Source organism: Ictidomys tridecemlineatus, chromosome 6, assembly GCF_052094955.1.
Source record: "Ictidomys tridecemlineatus isolate mIctTri1 chromosome 6, mIctTri1.hap1, whole genome shotgun sequence".
Classification (NCBI taxonomy): domain Eukaryota; kingdom Metazoa; phylum Chordata; class Mammalia; order Rodentia; family Sciuridae; genus Ictidomys; species Ictidomys tridecemlineatus.
This window is the reverse complement of record NC_135482.1, coordinates 103244271-103266747: the sequence shown is the minus strand read 5'-3', so window position 1 is coordinate 103266747 and position 22477 is coordinate 103244271. Positions and strand designations below refer to the sequence as shown.

The 22477-nt window shown below is 44.8% G+C and overlaps 1 protein-coding gene across 4 annotated transcripts in view; it reads left to right on the top strand.

Annotated features, from left to right (window-relative positions):
* Clstn3 (calsyntenin 3) overlaps window positions 1–22477 on the top strand; it is a 46245-nt gene that overhangs the window by 5594 nt on the left and 18174 nt on the right. For all 4 annotated transcript variants that reach the window (XM_078015295.1, XM_078015293.1, XM_005338302.5 and 1 more), the window contains 12 exons: window positions 138–287; window positions 544–729; window positions 1177–1458; window positions 2391–2503; window positions 6677–6839; window positions 7411–7467; window positions 8271–8428; window positions 8562–8710; window positions 15645–15871; window positions 16320–16490; window positions 17312–17457; window positions 17705–17840. In XM_078015295.1, the coding sequence (XP_077871421.1) occupies window positions 138–287; window positions 544–729; window positions 1177–1458; window positions 2391–2503; window positions 6677–6839; window positions 7411–7467; window positions 8271–8428; window positions 8562–8710; window positions 15645–15871; window positions 16320–16490; window positions 17312–17457; window positions 17705–17840 (1938 nt within the window). The remainder of the gene's footprint in view (window positions 1–137; window positions 288–543; window positions 730–1176; window positions 1459–2390; window positions 2504–6676; window positions 6840–7410; window positions 7468–8270; window positions 8429–8561; window positions 8711–15644; window positions 15872–16319; window positions 16491–17311; window positions 17458–17704; window positions 17841–22477) is intronic.

The window sequence follows — 22477 nt, the reverse complement described above, 5'->3', positions numbered from 1 at the left end:
TGGAGCCATTTTTATGGGGCTCCTTTTTTTCTACTTTCTGCTGATAAATGCAGCTGCTGCCTTAACTTCCCCTTGCCCCCCGGGGCTTTTTGTAGTGCTCCTAACCCTATTTGTCCTCCCCCACTCCTGTGCCCCAGGGAACATTGAGAACACAGAGAAGCTGCAATACAGTGGTGAGAAGCTCTACAAGTTTACAGTGACAGCTTATGACTGTGGGAAGAAGCGGGCAGCAGATGATGCTGAGGTGGAGATCCAGGTGAAGCCCACCTGTAAACCCAGCTGGCAAGGTGAGGTGCTCAGCCCTGTGAACTGTGAATTTTTGTCTTGTGAATTTTCTTTTACCTTAGCTTCTCTTTTTATCCCTCTTACATCTAAGGGGCTAGGCTAGGGGTTGGGGGACATATTTGCAGCCAGACATGTACTCCAGCCAAGCCATTTTCCTAAAAGCCTGAGATGATTAGTAGATATGGCGGGAGGGGAGTGGGTAGGAGAGGCTGCCTTACCTTCTCTCTCTCCATTGCTCTCTTTGTGTCTGTCATGCAGGCTGGAACAAAAGGATTGAATATGCACCAGGCGCTGGGAGCTTGGCTTTGTTCCCTGGTATCCGCCTGGAGACCTGTGATGAACCACTCTGGAACATTCAGGCCACCATAGAGCTGCAGACCAGCCATGTGGCCAAGGGCTGTGACCGAGACAATTATTCAGAGCGGGCACTGCGGAAACTGTGTGGTGCGTGTGCCCCCTCCCCCAGCAGTCCTCAGGCCTGTCCTTTCTCAACCATCTGCACCTCCTCTGTTGCTTTCCTAAGAATCCCCTTATGTCTCCTCTGGCCATTTGCATGTGGATATTCCCATGGGAGTTGTGGTATGTGGTTAGCTCTTGTGGGCTAAGGGTAGCAGACATGTCTTTGGCAAAGATTATAATTGTTGCACTAGTCACCAGATATATTATAGAACAATGGTAGGGAGAGATGAAGAGGTGGAGGATGGGTTGAGTTAACTGGAGAGCTATCCCCAGAAGAAAGGTCCATCCCTCTCTTGTCTTTGAAAGTTCACAAGAGGGAGTGAGACTGGTTGTGGGAAATCTTTTCCCATCAGTCCCTCTTTCCCTGCCTCCTTCCAGTTTCCTTATCTGCTGACCCTTATCTAACACTTGTACCTCCTGGGGCCCCTGCAGGTGCTGCCACTGGGGAGGTGGATCTCTTGCCTATGCCAGGCCCCAATGCCAACTGGACGGCGGGACTCTCGGTGCACTACAGCCAAGACAGCAGCCTTATCTACTGGTTCAACGGCACCCAAGCTGTGCAGGTGCCCCTGGGTAGCACAGCTGGCCTGGGCTCCGGGCCCCAGGATGGCCTCAGTGACCACTTTACCCTGTCCTTCTGGATGAAGCATGGTGTAACTCCCAACAAGGGCAAGAAAGAAGAGGAAACCATTGTGTGTAACACAGTCCAGAATGGTGAGCCTTTCTCAGAGCATGGGATTGAGAGTGAGAGACTAGCTTCTTGTCCTCAATCTGTCACTGTCCAGTGTTTGACTGTGGATCGGTCACCTTCTCTCTCTTCCTTTATGACATGCTTTGATAAAAGTGCTAGCTTTTACATTTGCTGAAATTCTGTGATTTATCCTCAACATGGCATGCTGAGATCCTACTGCTCTGAGTGTCATGGGACTCCTCGTGACCACTGCCATTCTCATTTGTAGTTACTCGATCAATTCCTCTGCATCCCCGATAGTTGACTGCCCCCATCTCTACTCCCATGAGCCACTGCAATGGAAAAGTCTGGGTAACGGTGTGCCCATTTCTTTCTCTTTATCCTCATGCCATCCTTCTTCTCCTCTAAGGCTAAGTAACTCCAAGTACCCCTCTTCCTCATCTGCGGTGGCACAGCCCTCTAGGGATTCTCAGCCTTGATCCACTATTTTAAAAAAAAAAAATTATTTATTTATTTTTTAGTTTTCAGCAGACCCAACATCTTTGTATGTGGTGCTGAGGATCGAACCCGGGCCGCACGCATGCCAGGCGAGCGCGCTACCGTTTGAGCCACATCCCCAGCCCCACTCTTTTTTTTTTCTAGCCACTTCTCTGGGCTCATTTTTCCTGATCTGAAAAGGGTTGTCTTCCATGATGTGTGTATTAATCAAAGGACCAGTGAAGAGCTGGACCAAGGGTAGGAGCAGGTTGGCCAGTGTTCCCCAACCAGTGCTTGAGAAGCTCTAGTCATCACGTGGACTGGAGTACGGGTGGGGAGAGGGGGAATCGTGGAGAGGACACTAGAGAGGGGCGAAATGAGAGCCTATGAGAGGATCAGCAGCATCCAGCATCTTCTTCCTACTGCTGTTCTTGCCTCTGGTCTGTGCTTGACTCCTCTCCTCATTCTGTACCTTCAGAGGATGGCTTCTCTCACTACTCACTGACCGTCCATGGCTGCAGAATTGCCTTCCTCTACTGGCCCCTGCTTGAGAGTGCACGCCCAGTCAAGTTCCTGTGGAAGTTGGAGCAGGTGAGGCTGTTGCCTGGCTCCTGGGAGGGCCAGGTGGATGTTCAGGAAGAGAGGGTCCCCTGGAGGGGTTGGCATGTTCTGGGTTGCCCTATGCCCCCTCTTTCACTCTTCAATCATTCTACTCCTAGATTCTTCTCCAAGGCTTGTGCCTTAGGGAAAGAACTCCTGGATTCAAAGGAAATAGGCAACAAATTACTACTAACCCCAAGGCTGCCCCATTGTTTTATTTCATCTCTCTTAGGTAGAACCTTAGCAGTACATGTCCCTGACTCTCAAGAGTTACAACCAAGAAAATAAATAATGCCAAAGTACACAGATTAGTTTTGAGCCCTGTTGGGGTACTTGCTGGCTATCAAATCTTGGTTAATATGTCTAAACTTTTGTAAGTCTATTACATAGAGATAAAAAGAATTCTATAGAGCTTGCCTAGCATGTGTGAAGCACTGGGTTTGATTCTCAGCCCCACATACAAGTAAATAAAATAAAGGTCTATCAACGACAAAAAAAAAAAAATTCTATATTCCAGGGTTGTTGTTGGGTTAGATGATATAACAGAACTTTATAGATTAAAAAGCACTCCATACATGGTAATTCTCACTTTTTTGTCCAAAATTATGAGGAATTAATAAAAGTGAACAAAAAATTTAAATCCTCTCTTGAGCCAACAGTTGTAGCTTTTTTTTTTTTTTCTCTCTTGTGGTGTTGGGGATTGAACCCAGAGCCTTAGTGCATGCAAGGCAGGCACTCTACCAACTCAGCTACATCCTCAGCCCCATAGCTTTTTCTTTATTTAGTTTTTTTTTCTCCAAGTTGAACATAAGGACAGGTGAAAACTAATTTGAGTTGCCATCTTCTATTTTTCTTGCAAGCCACAATAGAGTGTCTGAATAAGCACATGGCTTTAAAAAAAAAAAAAAGCAGAAAGTAAGAGAGAGAGAAGAGAAATAAAAGCTTAGAAAATTTACACACTGGATAATTCAGGGCATGTGCAAAAGCTTCACTGTTGGTGGCACTCTTAAAGACAGAGTCTGCCATTGCTATTTTTTTGATCTTTCCCCCACATTGCTAATAGTCTACTTTGCCCTTCTAATTTTTCTTTAATTTACTCTCACTTATTAAAACATCAATTAAGGGGCTGGGATTGTGGCTCAGTGGTAAAGCGCTTGCCTAGCACGTATGAGGCACTGGGTTTGATCCTCAGCACCACGTTAAAAAATAAATAAATAAAAAATAAGGGTATGTCCACTGTGGAAAATTCGGAAAATAAAAAGCATTTTTAAAAAAGTAATTAGTATTCAGATATAATCATGTAATCGTTAAAAAAAATCAATTAAGCTAAGCATGGTGGCACATGCTTGTAATCCTAAGGCTTGGGAGGCTGAGGTAGAAGGATCTTGAATTCAAAGCCAACCTCAGCAACAGTGAGGCACTAAAGCAACTCAGTGAGACCCTGTCTCTAAATAAAATACAAAATAGGACTGGGGATGTGGCTCAATGGTCAAGTGTCCCTGAGTTCAATCCCGGGTACTCAATTAAAAAAAATATATATATCAATTATGGGGCTGGGGATGTGGCTCAAGCGGTAGCCGGTAGTGTGCTCGCCTGGCATGTGTGGGGTGCTGGGTTCGATCCTCAGCACCACATAAAAATAAAATAAAGATATTTTATTTTAGAAAAAACTAAAAATTAAAATATTAAAAAAAATCAATTAGGGCTGGGGATATAGCAGGGTTGGTAGAGTGGCTTGCCTTGCAAGCACAAGACCCAGATTCAATCCCCAGCACCACAAAACAAAAACAAACCAAAAAGAACCCAAACAAACAAAAAAAATCAATTAAATGTCATTTAAGTTCTTGTTATTCTGCTGGGTTCTGGGGATATAATGGAATAGAAAATGGAACAAAATCTTTGACTTCACTTCAGAGGATGGCTTCTTGGTTGGGAAGGTAAATTTGTTTGTTTGTTCTTATTTTGCAGTGCTGGGGATGGAACCCAGGGCCTTGTGCATACTGAGCAAGTGATCTACCACTGAGTCATACCTCTAGACCCTTAAGAAGATAGGTTTTTAAAAACTAAATGGGGCTGTGTTAGCTCAGTGATAGCGTATGTATGTACTTAGTACGCCGAAGGCCCTGGATTTAATCCTCAGCACCAAACAAACAAAACCCACAAATCTAAAGCCATAAAAACCCATCAATTATGATAGGTGCTGTAAAATTAACCGACAAGGACGTGGGATAGAATGTAGGGGAAGATAAGTGTGAGGAACTTAGATCGGATGTCTAGAGAAGGCCTGACTGAGGGGAAATTTTAGTTTAATGCTATAGGAGAACTAGCTGACTTGAGAAGATAATAGGAAGTATTCCAGGTAGTGGGGGGAGCAGATACAAAGGTCTTGAGGCAGAAAAGAGATGAGCATTTTCCAAGATTGGAAGCAAGATCAGTGAGGCTGGGGCACAGTGAACAAGAGAGAAAGACTAGAGAGACGGGCAATAATCAGGTTGTACAGTAGACTTCATCCACTGGGGTTAGTGTAGATTTTGTCCTGTGAGAGATAGGAAGACTTTTTTGAAGGATTTAAAGGAGGAATGGCACCTGATCAGACTTACATTTTAACAAGATCCCTTTGGCAATGGTGGGAGGATTATGCTGGAGAGTGAGAGTAAACAAACAGTCCCCACAAAGGGGCTGGGGAGTTGACTGGCACGTGATAATGGAGATATAGAGACCAGCACAGGAATCCACAGCTGTCCGTTCTGTTTGGACCTGAGATCCACAGTAGCTGCTGATGGACTGGATGGGAAGGTGAGGGAAAAGAAAGTTGAAGCTGTCTCCTAGGCTACCACTTGGGCACCATAAGGAGGGCAGAGTCTATACCACCTGGGGAAAACTGAGGGAATGGGGAAGGGGCATGGACTTCCATCCTCCACGTTACATTCACGAGAACTTCGAGACAGCCAAATGGAGACCCTAGGATGGGGATGAAGACTGGGGAATTATCAGCACAAACATGGTACTGAACCCATGGGGAATAGACAAGGTAAATCCTGGGAAGAAGGAGAGAGCCTAGGTCTGAGCCTTGAGGGAACCTGAACTTTGGAAGTTGATAAGGCAGAGAACTCTCTGCTCTTCCTCTGCCATCCTCATCCGCAGCTGACTGACACAGGAGAAAATGCAAAGGAGAGCAGTATTGGTCTCGGCAGTTCCTGTTGGATTAGAAAATACCCTAGAGATTCTAGTGCCGTACATACACACATATTTTCTGGAAAAATTTATTCACAACGTAGTTTTATATTTATAGTATTTTGAGATGAGATTTCCCTGTGTTGTCAGGCTGGCCTTGACTCCTGGGCTCAGAAGAGCTCCTCCTGCCTCAGCTTCTGGGACTCTGGTTCTATATATATATATATATATATATATAAAACTGCACTTCATTGAAATTTTATCGGTTACTTGTTGCTGTTGAAACCAATTACTACAAACTTAATAGTTTAAGAAAACACAAATTGAGCCAGGTGTGGCGGCACATGATTTAATCCCATTGGCTCCGGAGGCTGAGGCAGGAGGATCACAAGTTCAAAGCCAGCCTCAGCAATGGCGAGGCACTAAGCAACTCAGTGAGACCTTGTCTCTAAATAAAATACAAGATAGGATGAGGATGTAGATCAGGGGTTGAGTGCCCCTGAGTTCAATCCCTACCTAGTACCCTCCAAAAACTACAAATTGATTATCTTACTGTTCCATGAGTCAGAAATCTGACAGAGTCTCCCTAGACAAAGAACCAAGTGTCTACAGAGCCTTCTTTCTGGAGGATGTAGGGAAAAAGTCATTTCCCTGACTTTTCCAGTTCCTATAGGCTTCCTACATTCCCTGGTGTGACCTCTTCCTGCATCTTCAAAGCCAACAAAAGCCAGCTTAGTCCTCACGGTATTTCACTCGCTATAGTTTTAAAGATTTACTTGACTTAGTGGAATTTTCCATACTATGTTGGCTACCTGATAAGATTTTGGTCAATATTATTCCTTGAAGGAAGGGAAGGCTGGGAAGGCACCTCTGTTGGTAAAACTAAGAACACACTGGACTGTCCTCCTCAGAAGATGAGGTGGTACTTGAGGTTAGTTCCCTGAAAAGGAAGTAACTGAGAGGTTCCTGCCCTCACCCCTGCTCCCCTAGGTCTGTGACGATGAGTGGCACCACTACGCTCTGAACCTGGAATTCCCCACGGTCACTCTCTATGCTGATGGCATCTCCTTCGACCCTGCTCTCATTCATGACAATGGCCTCATCCACCCACCCCGAAGGGAGCCTGCACTCATGATTGGTGCCTGCTGGACTGGTAGGTCCCTCTGATCATCTCAGTGGTTTAGGGTTGGTGAGGGAACATAGGCTGGTGAGGAGCAAGAGAGCAGCCTGACACTGCAGCTACGGCCATTTCCTGCATCTCCTTGCAATTGGGCAGGATGATGACTCTTAATGGTCTCTGCTGGAGGAGATCTTGACCTCCACATCTCCTCTAGTTCCATGGGTCATTACCTCTGACTTGGTGGAATTTCCTTCTGAGTGTCTCCAGAATCTCTCTTTTTATGACTTCAGCCAGTTCCCACTTTGTTCCATTGAACTGACAGTGATTTCCACGCCCCTGCTGGAGGGCATTACCCCTCAGAGCCTCATCAACCTTCTAACTTCTAAGCCATTTCTTCCTTTTCTTTTTTTTCTTCTGGGGGCACACATGTGTGTCTGACCAAGACCCTTGTGTTTCCCCAGCAATGTATTTGGGGGATGGTCTATAACGGAGGCCTGAAATTAAGACATGACAAAAGAAGAGGAAGACTCTCATTCTTCTCATCAATCTCTTCACAACCTAAGCTCACTGTCACTTCTTTTTTTTTTTTTTTTTTTGTCCTCAGAGGAGAAGAACAAAGAGAAGGAAAAGGGAGGAGACAACAGCACAGACACCACCCAAGGTACTCCGTGTGTATGAACAGGAGTTCTCAGCTTTCAGATCTCTGTTCCGTTTTCTACCCAAGTCCTGTCCAGCCTGTCTAGTTGCTGCTTGACGGCCACCAGGGGGCAGAGCCGCAGAGAAATTCAGCAAGGCAGGGTCTCCCTGGAGCAATGAAGCTGGATGTAGCCTGCCTGGATTCTGTTTTTTTTTTTCCTGCCCACAGAATGTAGGAAAGGGTTTCTCTTGCTGGTTTTTCACATGTCAGAAAGGAGGTGGCAGGAGTCAGACATGCAGAAGGGGAAGAGCTGGGCATCTCTGAAGTTCACACACATCCCTCCTGGTCTCCTTGCATGCCACTGTAAACACACCCTCTCTTGCAGTCTCCCTTTATCCTTTCGATTTTTCCACCGGCCACCCCCTCCTCCCAGTTTCCTTCTCTCTCTCTCCTTCTCAGAAGCTTTTCTCATTTCCAGTTGCTTCTATTTTTTACCCTTTTTTCCCCCCAGCTTCCTCCTGCCTTCATACTTGTGGTGCTGGGGATGGAACCCAGGGCCAGGCACATGCTAGGCAAGCTCTATCACCCAGCCGCACCCCCCTCCTGTCTTTTCTCTCATCTCTCTCCCTTCTCCATCCTGCCCCATATCTGCACTCCTCTCCTCATCTCTTTTCTTTCCTTCTTTTCCATTTCCATATTTCTCATTTTCATCTTCTTCCTCAAGTCTTCTGCTCACTCTCTTTCCCCTTTCTCTCAGCCCCTGTCCTGATTCCCTCCTCTTCTTTCCTCCTCTCACTGCCCGGCCTGCTCCTGTGTTCCTGCCCTAGGAGACCCCTTGCCGATCCACCACTACTTCCATGGCTACCTGGCTGGTTTCAGCGTGCGCTCAGGTCGCCTGGAGAGCCGCGAGGTCATCGAGTGCCTCTATGCATGTCGGGAGGGGCTGGACTATAGGGATTTCGAGAGCCTGGGCAAAGGCATGAAGGTATAGCCCCTTCCCCTGATCCTTTCCTTCCCGGCATGCCCCTGCCCCTCCCCTTGCCCACCTCTCTACCTTTGCTCCCTACCTCTCCTGCCTCCTGGTCCCGCTCTCAGCTGTGTCTGTGTCCGGGGCCCAGGTCCACGTGAACCCCTCGCAGTCCCTGCTCACCCTGGAGGGGGATGATGTGGAGACCTTCAACCATGCCCTGCAGCATGTGGCTTACATGAACACTCTGCGCTTTGCCACGCCCGGCGTCAGGCCCCTGCGCCTCACCACTGCTGTCAAGTGAGTGTTGGGTGGGCGGGGCGAATCATGGAGCATAGTCAGATAGTTCTCAGCTCCTGGGCCTAAGATGTCACCTAGAGTTAGTACCTCCCTCTCTGCCCCCACCTCCCCAGAGGACATTTGGTCTGCTGAAGGTCATATAGTAGTGTTGGTAAAAGAGTCTGGTCTAGATTCACAACCTATTCATTATTCTTTCCACTAAGCCACACTCTCGGGATTTTGAGGTTTTGTTCTTCTCCATACCTTTATGCAGATGCATTAAGTAGGAGCAAGAAGACTGGGAGCTGGGGACCTGACATTAATCATGAGTCAACACTAATTGACTGGATGACCTTGGGCAAATAGTGAGCTCTAGTTGCTTCACTGAGCTCTTGCAAAGTCAAACAGGATGATCCAAGCTAGGGGTTGGCAACCTGTGGACCCAGGTCAAATCTGGTCTATTGTCTGTTTTGTAATAAAGTTTTATTGGAACACAGCCATGCCCATTTATTGACATATTTTCCATGGCTGATTTCACAATAGTTGGAATTGAGACTATATGATTAAAAACTAAGAGAATATTTAGTATTTGGTACTTTATTGAAAAATTTTGCTGACCTCTGAATTATAAGTAAATTATTTTGAATTTCTTAAATGAATTAGATTATTTAAAGATTTAAATACTTATTAGGAATTTGAAAATGAAGATTGAGAGGCAATAAAGACATAATAGTTAAGGACACAGGGTTACTAGCTTTTTAGCATTTAACAGATGTTATAAAGTGGGGATATTAATAGAATCTAATTCATGGAATTGTTATGAGAATGAAATAATATATCCCAGATCAGATGCCAAGTAGAGCCTAGCAGAGTGCCTTCTGTAAATATTGACTATTATATGAAGGTGTTTTTACCCCTTATGGTCTATGGGGCAGTTTTGGGGAGATACTGCCATTTAGTGTGTGGATTTAGGAGTCAGGACTCCTGTGTTCTCACAGCTGCCCCTCAGCTTCTCCATAAGCTGTCTGAAGATCAACATCTCTGAGGTATCCTTATGTTGGTAGGGGCTGGAGGGGAGAGGGCTCCGTATTCTGCAGTGACTGGGCAAGATTATAACAGGCTTCACAATTAGAGCTGTAGAGAGAAGGCAGAGTCAATGGCTTTGGGGGATTGGGCTGCTGGTCCATGGTGTGGTCACGGAAGGAGAAGGTTACAGGTCACGTGGCAAAGATGAGAGAGCTGAGTGTGCACTCCACCATGCCCTAGTCAGCACTCTAGTTGTTAAGAGCTGCCATCTAATTATGAAGGGCTTAATCCATCAGAGATCAAGGAATTGTCCCATTCCCTTCACTGTGCTCAGGAGCCACATCAGAAGGGGGGGCTCTTTTTGATCCAGGGTGGAGCTCTGCTAGCACAGGGGGAAGAATTGACATCCTTCTTGTTGACTGTCTTATTTGAATTCCTTCCACCTCTTTCATGTCTAGGATAGAGGCTTACCCAAGGGCTTTGATCTCGACTTTGGTTCTTCAGGAGAGGAAAGGGGCCTTGACATTTTCTTTATGAGGTTAAGAATGAGAGCTCTTTTCTCTCCATTTCTAAGGCTACCACATAGTTGGTGCCACCCTTATACTTCCCTTGTGGGAGGAAAATCTGTGTATGTGTGTGTGTAACAGGGAGAGACAGAGCATAGCAGTGCCTCCCTTTCTCAAATGCATTTGCTTATCCTTGCCCATGTGATTTCCCTAACTTCTAATATTCAGTTCTTGGATCTCTGTCCATTTAAAACCAGAGTTCTATGACTGGTTAATACTTAAATGTAACTTTCCTCAAAGATTAAATTTTTTTTTTTTTAAATTTTGTTGCTTAAGGAGGCCTGTCGATTCATGGCCTGAACCCTGGAACAGATGGAAACCAGATCTTTTTCTCCAACTTTGTCTTCTTTCCATATCTTTAGAATTTACACCTGCTTTCTGTAGCTTCTATCCAGATGATCTGCCAGCACCTCTACCCAAATGAGCTAGTGCTGAAATAATTAACTTTAATTAATCATTGCCCAAAGTAGCTACTCCCCCTAACTTCTCTTTCTAAAGATGTCTGTCCTTGACATAACCCAGGCTTGAAACCCCTTAGTCATCTTTGGTTCCTCCCTGTCTTTATCCTCCACATGCCAGGTAGAGTTTCCAGAGTCATCTAGCTGTGCTGGTGTTTGCAATCTGTTTTGTCTTTTCCCCATTCTGTTGTCACCCCTCCCACTGAAACTCTCCTTACCTCTCACCTGGCCTATTGCCTCCTAACTGACTAGCTCTAGTACACCTTGCACCCTGAAGCTACGTAAGTGATCTTAAATCTGATTTTTGATCAGCATGCTCTCCTGATGAAAAAGATATTAATGACATTTTGTCCATGACATGAAGCTATAAACTGAATTCTTTTTTTTTATTTTTAAAGAGAGAGAGGCAGAGAGAGAGAATTTTTTAATATTTATTTTTTAGTTTTCAGCAGACACAACATCTTTGTTTGTATGTGGTGCTGAGGATCGAACCTGGGCCGCACGCATGCCAGGCGAGCGCGCTACCGCTTGAGCCACATCCCCAGCCCTAAACTGAATTCTTATCATGGCATTTAAGGCTCCGAGCCATCTGGCTCTGGTTTGCCTTCCTTGCCTCATGTCCCTTTGCTCCGGTGGTGTGCTCATCACCATCCTCTCTACCTTTTGCATTGGCAAAGTCCAACCTTCTTTTAAAGCTAGCTCAACTACTAATTTTCCTGACTTATTCCTACCTTTCTTTTTCAAGTGCCCTACTCCATTCCCTTTCCTCTGTTGGTTTTTTCCCCCTTTGGTCCATTTGGTCTAAGGTTTGTGTGCCAGATCTAATCTCTTTACCAGATTGTGAGTACCTTTGGGTCAGAGACAGCCTTTTATTCTTATTTGGGTGCCCCACAGCAGTAATGTACTACACGATTGCTCACTGCATTGGAGATGCCTGCTGGAGTTATTTTTCAGGTATAGGAACTCAGCAAGTTCTGGGCATTGGTAACTTCAGGGACTCTGGGCTAATCATACCTGTTGAGAGTATGCTTTTTTCATTTTGGCTCCAACAGCCAACCTGGGCATGCTCAGTAATACTGATAATTACAACCTCTCTGCAAAATCATTTCAATTAGTACACGCATATGGAGTCCCTACACTGCCTTGTGAAGATTGCTTGTCTTAATTTTGTGCTGCTATAACAAAATACCTGAGACTGGATAATTTATAAAGAATCGAGTTTTTTTTTTTTTAATAGTTTTAGAGGCTTGGAAGTCCAAGATTGAAGGGCCATCATCTGGCTAGGGCTCCTTGCTGCATCATTCCATGTTGGAAGGACAGTTGTGTGTGTGTGGGAGGGCAATCCAGCGAGCAAGAGATAAAACTCAAACCCTTTTATAATCAGCATTAATCCATTCATGAGAATGGAGCTCTCATGACCTAAAGACCTCCCATTAGGCCCCACCTCTGGACACTGCTTCTTTGGGGAGTAAGTTTCCAACACATATGTTTTGGAGGACATGTTCAAACTATAGCATTCTGTCTCTGGCCCCCCATATTTGTTTTCCTCACATGCAGAATATATTCATGCCTTCCCAACAGTCCCAAAGTCTTATCTCATTCCAGTACCAATTCTAAAGTCTAAAGTCCAGAGTTTCATCTAAATCAGAGATGGGTGAGATTCAAGGCATGATTCATCTGCAGCAAATTCCCTTCCATCTGTGAACCTGTGAAATTAAACAAGTTATCTATTTCCAAAATACACTGATGGGACAAGCATAATATAGACATTCCCATTCCAAAAGGGAGCAACAAGAAGGAAAGAGGGTAACTGGTTCAAACTAGTCCAAAAGCAAACCGGATAAACAACATTAAACCTTTAAGAATCCAGAATAGTTTCTTGACTCCATGTGCTGCCTCCTGAACACACTAGGGTGGGGATTCAGTTCCCAAGGCCTTGAGTAGTCCCACTCCCAGGGCTTTGCTGGGTCCAGCCCATGTGGAGCTCTTACAGCTTGGAGTTTCATGCCTGTGTTCTCCCAGGTTGTGTTGGAGGCAGGTAGCTCTGTAGTTCTGGGGTCTCCATGGTGATTTCATTTCCATGGCTTCACTAGGTATGACATTAGTAGGGACTCCTTGTAGGGGTGTTGAGCTGCAATTCCACTTAGCTCTTTGTAGTGGCTCTATAGCTTCCTGAGTTTCCTGCCGTCTGGGACATGCTTTGACATATAGGCAGAGGAAGCCATGCCCCCGAAGCTCTTGCATTTTGAACCCCTGCAAAGTCAGCACCATGTGGATGCCACCAAGACTTATTGCTTGTGCCCTTTAGAGAAGTGTGGTCTGAGCTGTGTCTGGGATGACTGAGCCACGGCCAAGGTGCTGCACCAACATGTGGGGAGCAAAGACATGTGGTGGCACAGAGCTGAGGGTGATGATTTCTCTTGAGTACCCTGGGTTGCTCACTTGGGGGCTGCCTCAAGTTATCTTGAAATACCTTTGGGGACATTCTCTCATTGTCTTGATGCCTAGCACCTTCTTTCTTTCTTTTATTTATTTATTTTTTGGTACTGAGGATGGAACCCAGGGACACTTTTTTTTTCTCCCCCCCCCCCGCCCCGCCAGGGACACTTAACAACTGAGCCACATCCCCAGCCCTTTTTAAAAAATATTTTATTTAGAGACAGGGTCTTGCTGAGTTGCTTAGGGCCTTGCTAAGTTGCTGAAACTGGCTTTGAACTTGAAATTCTCCTGCCTTAGCCTCCTGAGCTGCTGGGATTACAGGTTTATGCCATAGCACCTGGTTACCTTATTTCTTTCTATTCACGCTAATTCCTTTTTCAGAGGGTTACTTGGTCATACTTTTGCATGCTTTTTCATTTACTTGGCCAGGCTGTGTATTCTTCAAATCCCTTAGTTCTTTTTCCCTTTTGATTATAAATTCCATCTTTATTTATTTGTTTTCTGGTACTAGGGATCAAACCCAGGGACACTTTACTACTGAGCTACATCTCCAGCCATTTAAAATTTTTATTTTGAGACAGAGCCCTGCTAAGTTGAGGAGGCTGACCCTGAATTTGCGATCTTCCTGTCTCCTCCTCTAGAGTTGCTGGGATTATAGATGTGCACCACTGTACCTGATTATAAATTCATCTCTAAACAATTTCTTTCTTTTCTCATTTTACTCTGTGTGGTTAAAAATAGTTATGCAACTCTTTCAATATTTAACTTAGCTATTTCTCCTGCCAGATTTTCCAGTTCATTGCTTAAATTCTTCTTTCCACAAAACCTCAGGCATGAATACAGCTCAGTCAAATTCTTTGCCAATTTATAAGGATTACCTTTACTCCAGTTTCCAGTAAGATAGTCTTCATTTCGGTCTGAAATCTCATCCAAAAGGCTTTACTCTCCATATTCCTACAAGCATTCTGATCAGGTCCTCTTAAATAATCTCTAAAAGTTCTATACTTTCCCTATAGTTCTTCTTTCTGAACCCCCACTAGAATCACCCTTAATGCTCCATTCATAGCAAAAAAGACTTTTTTTCAGGATTCACTTCAAAACTGTCTCAGCCTCCACCCATTAGCTAGTTCCAAAGCTGCTTCCACATTTTTAGGAATTGGTTATGCAGTACCCCACTTTTCTGTTACTAAGTTCCTTAGCTGGTTCTGTGCTGCTGTAATGGAACAACTGAGACCAGGGAATTTATAAATAGTAGAGATTTGTTTCTTACAGTCCAGGAGGCTGGGAAGAGTCCTAGATTGAGGGACTGGCATTTGGTGAGGGCTGTCTTGCTTCATCATCTTATGGCAGAAGGGAAGAAAGAGTGAGAGACAGAGGAAGAGATCAAATTTATAGTATGAAACCTTTTATAGTCAGCATCAATTTGCTCATAAGGATGAAGCCCCCCAAATTTAAACCCCTTCTGTTAGACCCCACCTCCTAGCACTGTTGTACTGGGGATTAAGTTTCCAACACATATTCTTTTGGAAATATATGAAAACTATATTATGGAACTTCTTTATAAATAAATTTTGTTGGTGGAAACTTGATCCCTAAATGGTGGCTTCGGTTTAGTGGAAAGATCAGTGGACCTCAGTTTAAAATCTTGACTCTTAAACTGTCAAGTTTGTGTGGCCAGATGCATGATCTAAGAGCTTAGGTGCCTTCTCCCTATTTTATGGCATTGAAGCAAGTTTGTTATGAAAGACTGTGGGCAAAACGCTTAGAAACTGGCTAATGCTATGTGATTGTGAGGTGTCATTAATATTGGCAAAAGGAGGGGTTGGAGGTGCTCTGGGACTAGCTACTGAGCAGCTGTCCTGTAGTTTGATTTGGCTTGGCAGAGTCCCTACAGGACTGAAGCCCAGGCTGCAGGGGGTGGTTCTAGGTCCAAGGTCAGATTATTTCACCTCCCTGTCAGTTTCTCTCATATCAGGGAATGGAAGACACACCAAGGAAGAGGACATCCCTTGACAGATTTTTCCACCTTTCCTCATGTTTTATATTTCAGGGCACATGTCTGCCAGATATTATACTGAACCCATATACATTTTACCTCCCTGATAAAGAACCGTGTGTGTATACACATTTTTATCAGTTCACTTTATTTTTCATTAAAATATAATTGACAGACATTCCATAGTTTTGGGGCATGTCAAATTGATGATGTGATCATGCCCACAAGTTGGGGCCAACTCCCCTTCTGTCCCTGACCTTTTCCTTCAGTGACATTCTATTGGGGAAGGAGACTTTCCCTCCAGCTTTGATGTGGGGGTTGGGGTGCGGAGACACAATCCCTCCCCAACCCCTCTCTAACTTGGGTGCTCCACTGTAGAGGAGGAGGCCCAGAGGGGCAAAACAGAATATCGATTTTTAAAGGAGGGGGCATTGGGGTCACCAGCTGCCTCTTTCCCTTTTCTCACATAGATGCTTCAGCGAAGAATCCTGTGTCTCCATCCCTGAAGTGGAAGGCTACGTGGTGGTTCTTCAGCCCGACGCACCCCAGATCCTGCTGAGTGGCACCACTCATTTTGCCCGCCCAGCGGTGGACTTTGAGGGACCTGAGGGGGTCCCTTTGTTCCCTGATCTTCAAATCACTTGCTCTATTTCTCACCAGGTGGAAGCCAAGAAGGACGAGAGTTGGCAGGGCACAGGTGAGGATGATCCAGGGAGTGACATCATCCAGAGAAGAAGCCAATGTCTGGAACCAGAATAAGGAAACAAGTCTGGGGCTAGAAATGGAGAGTGACTTCCTTCTGTGTTTCTGTGACTAGAACAACTTACCCTTAAGAAACAGAGTGATGAGGGGCTGAGGCTATAGCTCAGCAGTAGAGTGTTTACCTCACACATGCAAGGCACTGGGTTCGATCCTCAGCACCACATAAAAATAAACAAAGATATTGTGTCCATCTACAACTAAAAAATAAATTTAAAAAAAAGGAAAGAAATGAAGTGGTGGGAGGCCCATGAGTATGAAGAAACTATTGTGGAATGATCGTGAAAACAAATGTTGACTACCCTTAAGGATGTCCCTTGGGGTGGGGGCAGTGGCCATAAGGTGATGACCCAGCTCTGACCCAGACTCTGACTCTCTTTACCCAGTGACAGACACGCGCATGTCAGATGAGATCGTGCACAACCTGGATGGCTGTGAAATTTCCCTGGTGGGGGATGACCTGGACCCTGAGCGGGAGAGCCTGCTCTTGGACATGGCATCTTTGCAGCAGCGAGGGCTGGAGCTCACCAACACGTCAGCCTACCTCACCATTGCTGGTCAGTGGGGCCTGAGATCCTCTCCCTGTGATTAAGCACTTAGGAAACCCAAAGGGTCCTTTTTCCAGGCCCAGGGATGTGACCAAGTGTCAGCTTGTACCTTCCCAGCTAGAAGGTCTCTGGGCTTCCAGATTGCCCATAGGGAAAGTGAGCTGGGGTGTGAGCTCTAGCAATTTCTCTCCCCTTCTCCTCTCCATAGTCTGGGTCAGCTCTACTTCTGCTTCCACTTCTGTTCTCCTTCAGATCTCTTTCATCCCTCTCCTCCTCTGGCTCAGTCTTCCCAGACTAGCTTGCTCATCCAGCTGTTTCGTAGTGGGAAGTGATGATTTGGTCATTTGCAAAAGAAACCTCCTGTTCTCTGAAGGGCCCTCCTCAGGGAGAACGGGAGAAAGTAGCTATCAAGCATTTATTAAGCACCTATAAGGTCCTAGCACTGTCTTAAGATGCTATTTGGGATATAAAATATTATAGGACAGATACAATACCAATTCCCTCCTATTGTCATTCTCTCCCAGGGCCTCACGGAGGCTGTGTGTTCCCCATTTATTTTCTGTTGGCCTCCTCCCTTCTGTTTTTCAGGATGTCTTTATTTTCTCCTTTCCATTCTTATCCAGAAACCACTGAGTTAGCTGAGAAGGGCAAAGCAGAAAACAGCTTTGATTGCTTTACCCAAGTCCATCCAAGCGGGGTGGAAAGTGGGGGAGAATTTCTTCCCTGTTGAGGGATGGGGAGAACCCCTTCTATGGCTTTGTCAGCTGGTGGGAGTCCAAGAGAGGGGCCATGTCCCCAGGCCCTGCACTGAGCCTCTTCCTTGTCCCCAGGGGTGGAGAGTATCACTGTGTATGAAGAGATCTTGAGGCAGGCTCATTATCGGCTACGACATGGAGCTGCCCTTTACGCCAGGAAATTCCGTCTCTCCTGCTCAGAAATGAATGGCCGCTACTCCAGCAATGAATTCATCGTGGAGGTACCCAGAAAGTCTCTTTCCTTCCACAGCTACTATCTCCTGGCAAGGAGCCAGGGTGGGATGGACTCAACTCAATAGTGGTGAAGGGCCCTGAAGGGCAGGACATGGCAGCATGAGGACTTCTAGACCTGGCAGTGGGTAGAGAAGGAGATGTGGGACAGCAGTTCAGAGATGGAGCTGGGCTCTAAAGGGGTGAGGAGGGGTCTGGGGAGAAGCATGGTGCCCATGGAGCCTTCCCTCTGCCTAGGTCAATGTCCTGCACAGCATGAACCGGGTTGCCCACCCAAGCCATGTGCTCAGCTCACAGCAGTTCCTGCACCGTGGTCACCAGCCTCCTCCTGAGATGGCTGGACACAGCTTGGCCAGCTCCCACCGGAACTCCAGTAAGTAAGGCTAAGTTGGTCCAGGCAAGAGTGGTGGGTGGCAAGTGAGGGTTGGGCACTAACGTCTCTTCCATCCTTGGGAGGAAAGGAGAAGGAAGAACAGTTGATTCTGTTTCCTGTGGTACCTGTTTCAGTTGACAGCTGTGGACTAATCCCTTTATCCCACTGAATCATTAACTCCCTTGTGACAAGGTGTGCCCTGAGTCACTGAAGGGACATTTGTGCCTGGAATCATAAGTCAGTGTGTGGTATAGGTGTCTGTTATTCCTGCTGACTAACCTTCTCCCAAATTAGCTCTGGGCTTAGAGATCCTCTGCAGTGGAGCTATCAAGCATTTATTAAGTGCCTACAAGGTATTCGCACTGTCCTAAGATGCTATTTGGGATATAGAATATTATAGGACAGATATGATTCCTGTCTTCAAGGAATAAGTTGGTACTTTTACATGTGTCATTATGTGCTTTCTGTAAAGAAGTAAGAATATTTCTAGAACAAAATATGGAAAGTATCACCTCCAGATGGGATGTTGCCTTTAAAGCAATCTCAGTTCCTGGCCATGATCCTTTCCAGTGGTATAATTTTTACTTTCCAATACAAGTTGCTCAGCTGTCGAAAAACTAGAAAATACCAATATACAGAAGAAAAATCTGCCTTACTTTCATCCCAGAGAGAGGAGAACACTGTTAATATTGTGTATAATGTTCTAGTCCTTTTTTTCTATGCCTATTTTTCTCTTTTTATAAAATTGAGATTAATCTATTTTGTAATCTGAAGTTTATACTGGGATTACAGGTGTGTGCCTCTGCACCTGGCTATACTTAATACCATAAAACAAGTCTTCATTACTGAAAAATGAAAAATGCTGCCGACATTGCTGAAAGTAATGTTTGGAATCCCTCTTTAGAATTTTCTTCAAAGCTCACTCATGAGGTGCATTTATTTTTGTCACTTTTGGGGCACACTTTGCTTTTGGCCTGGTTCAGTATCATCTAACTTCATCATCTACTTTTGCCAGAGTTGGCTCTGGAGATCATTCTGCTTTTTTAAGCATTAAAATCACTACCAAAGGCCACAGACTTGTCACTTTTGGAAAAATGTCAAAGGATTGTATCACAGGCTCTGAAACCAACTGCCTAGGGAGTTCCATGAATGCCGCCTGGGGGGGAAATTCAGGGTCACTGAACAGTACCATGAAGGTAAGCACTCATCTCAGTATTCGTAATGGTAATACCACAAACAGGGCTCTCACTGTGTTACTAGGTTTACATATATTAACTCATTTAGCCATTACAAACAAAAAAAGGAATAGATGCTCTAACTGTTCCCTTTAAATGTAAGGAAACAGAGGCACAAAGAGGTCAGGTACCTTACCCAAGGGCACATTGCTAGAAAAAAGGTGGAGCTAGATTCAAATCCAAGCAGCATGATTCCAGAGCCTGTGCACTAACCATGGCCCTTAACATCCTCCTCAGGCTTCCCAGAATTTCTACCAAAGGCTAGCTACCCTGGTGCTCCCAGGGATTCATTCTGGTTTCCTCTCCTTGTGCAATGGCCACCACCTACACAGTTTCTGTGTCTTTGGTTGTCTCCACAAACAACTGCAGAGTCCTTCCTGTCAGTTCTACTATGATTTGTTACAGCAAAGTAGATAGGAATAGAAGGGAGGAGGGGATATAAGGCATAATCAAGTTGCAAAGGTTCAAAGACACTTCACACAGTATTTTAGATTTATTAGCAAATGAAACCTGTTTTTTTTTTTTTTGTGTGTGTGTGTGTGTGTTTAGGATTTTTTTTTTTTTAAACACTTGGGGCTAACCATATATATCTCCCTGTGACTCCTTAGATCTTTCTCTAGTTCTTTTCTTGGAATCATCCCACTCAATCTTTTCCCGGTCGCATACTGGATCCTGCTATTACAATTAGGCTCAAGAGAGATCTGGGTATGCTTCTGGGCCTAGTAAGGTTCTTGATCTTTTTTTTCTTTGGTAGGAAGGCCCAGATGAGGGAGTCCTTGTTCTTTTTATTAGTTGTAGTTGGACACAGTACCTTTATTTTATCTATTTATTTTTATGTGGTGCTGAGGATCAAACCCAGGGCCTTGCATGCATGGTGAACGTTCTAGCACTGAGCCACAACCCCCCACTATCCCAATCCTTGTTCTTAATGTTACAGAGCTTCCTCCCCAGGGTGTCCAGTTGCCCTGCAGTGACTGGTCCCATAAGCAGCTTTTCTCACCCACCATACCCCAGAGTGCCAGGGGTGGGACTGATGTTTATAGATGTTAACTCCTTCTCCTCATGACAAAGCTTAGGCTCCCTGTCTTTTGTTTTGAGCCAGTGTCTAGGTCAGCTGAGCTCTCTGCTGGAGATTTGGGGTGCAGAGATACTGGGGATTGAACCTAGAGGCATTTTATCTCTGGGCCACATATCCAGCTCATTTTATTTATTTAATTAATTATTCTATTTTATTTTTTGGTACCAGGGATTGAACCCAGGGGTGCTCGACCACTGAACCACATCCCCAGTCCTTTTTTATTTTAGACATGTTCTCACTAAGTTGCTTGGGGTCTTTCTAAATTGCTGAGGCTGGCTTTGAACTTTCAATCCTTCTGCCTCAGCCTTGTGAGTGAGTAGCTGGGATTACAGGTATGTGCCACCACATACCTGTGGCTCCTCTAAGATTTTAAATAGCGTAGCAGCCTGCCTTTCCTTCTTCCCTTATTTCCACCTTAATGGGCACAGGGTTCATAGTTTCCCTGAGGACATTGCCTGCGCTCCTCAGGTGACCTTTTCACATGCCTTTTTTGACTCCCCAAGGTGTTCCCTCCCTTTTACCTCCCAAGTCCAAAAGTGTGTTGCAGAACTGTGATTTCACAATATCAAACTATAAACACGCAGAAGCAGTTAGACATGTGATCTTAAGGCTCATTTCTCTGCAGCTCCTAATATTGGTGTGTATTGAGATAGTCAGGGAAGGTTTTGTGGCATATGTAAAGTTTGCACTTGGATCACAGGAAGAAGAAGGTCTCCGAACTAGAGAAGCATGAGAGAGAATGCAAATTTGAGAATTTGGGAGGGTGATTAAGAGGGTTTATGGTTAGGAAGAGCAAGGTTGTCTGAGACAAGATGATGAAGACATTATTTATGTAGTTGTCCCAAACTTTGATGTACATCAGAGTCAACTGGGGAGCTTTAAAAACTTCTAGTGTTTAAGTGGCATCCAGCTGATGAGATCAGAGTGTCTAGGACTAAGAGCACCAGGTATCAGTGGATTTAAAGATCCCCACTTGAGTCCAGTGTGCAGCAAAGTCTGGAATTATTCTACTTTGTTTCCTCAAGTATCTGAAAGTTTGCTGAAAGACCCATGAAGAAATAGGATGAAAAAGAAAATGAGCCAGCACAGTGGCATTGGTTATAGTTCTAGCTCCTCAGGCAGCTGAGGCAGAGGGATCACTTGAATCCAGGAGTTCAAGGCCAGCCTGGCAGCAAAGTAAGACCATATTTCAAAAAACAAATAATGCCAACTAACCAAACCAACCAACCAACCAACAAACAACAACACAATGGGTGTGGTGACATGCCTGTAATACCAGCTCCTGGGGAGGTAGAGGCAGCATGCTTTCAATTTTGAGATCAACCTAGGCAACTTAGTGAGACCCTATATAAAAATAAAATAAAAAGGGTTTGGGCTGTAGCTCAGTGGTATAGCATTTGCCTAATATACATGAGGTCCTAGGTTTGATTCCCAGTACTGCAAAACAAAAACAAACAAAAAACCAATATGTAATAAAAAGGATATGAATTAGGCAATAAACAGGAAAGGATAATGATGAAAGAAGAATAAGATGAAATAAGAATAAAGTCAGTTCATAAAATACATACTATGAGAAACAGCACAATTGTAAGGGTAGGGCAGAATTTTGATTCTGAACTTCCTTGGGGCTAAAGCAAAAGGAAGCCTGAGGAGTTTTGGAAGTCATAGAACAGGGACCAATTGGTATTGCAAGAGAAATCCTGGGACTGAGATCAGAAGACTTCTCCACTGAGGCTTTTTCTTCATAGAAGGTACCATGTGGGGCTGTGGACAGGGCTTTCAACAGTGCCATTCTGATGACATGGGCCGTTTGCTAAAATACCCCTTAAGGTCAGCCACAGAGGCCATTCAAGGGCAGAATCTTCTAGGATCTAATGCAGCAAGAAAGGTTGGTTGGACTTCTTAAATGCTAATTTTTATCTGTAGCTAAAAATCCTCCCATCTTCCTGGTCTCCTGGTTTATCTTAACCTAATTAATCAGACTTGTCTGCCTACAGAGAAAAGTATCTACATTTTCTTTCTGGTGGTCATTTCTTACTTCTAGTAATTAACTTGTCATTTCCTTTACTAGGCCAGGAGCTCAGAGGGACAAATTTTATCTATCAATCTATTTATCTATTTATTTTTATTTTTTGGTACTGGGGATTGAACCCAGGGGCACTTAACCACTGAGCCACATCCCCAGCCCTTTTTATTTTTTATTTAGAGACAGGATCTTACTATGTTGCTTAGGTTTTCACTAAATTGCTGAAGCTGGCTTTGAATTTGTGATATTCCTGCCTCAGCCTCCTGAGCCTCTGGGATTACAGGACAAAAGCTTTTGA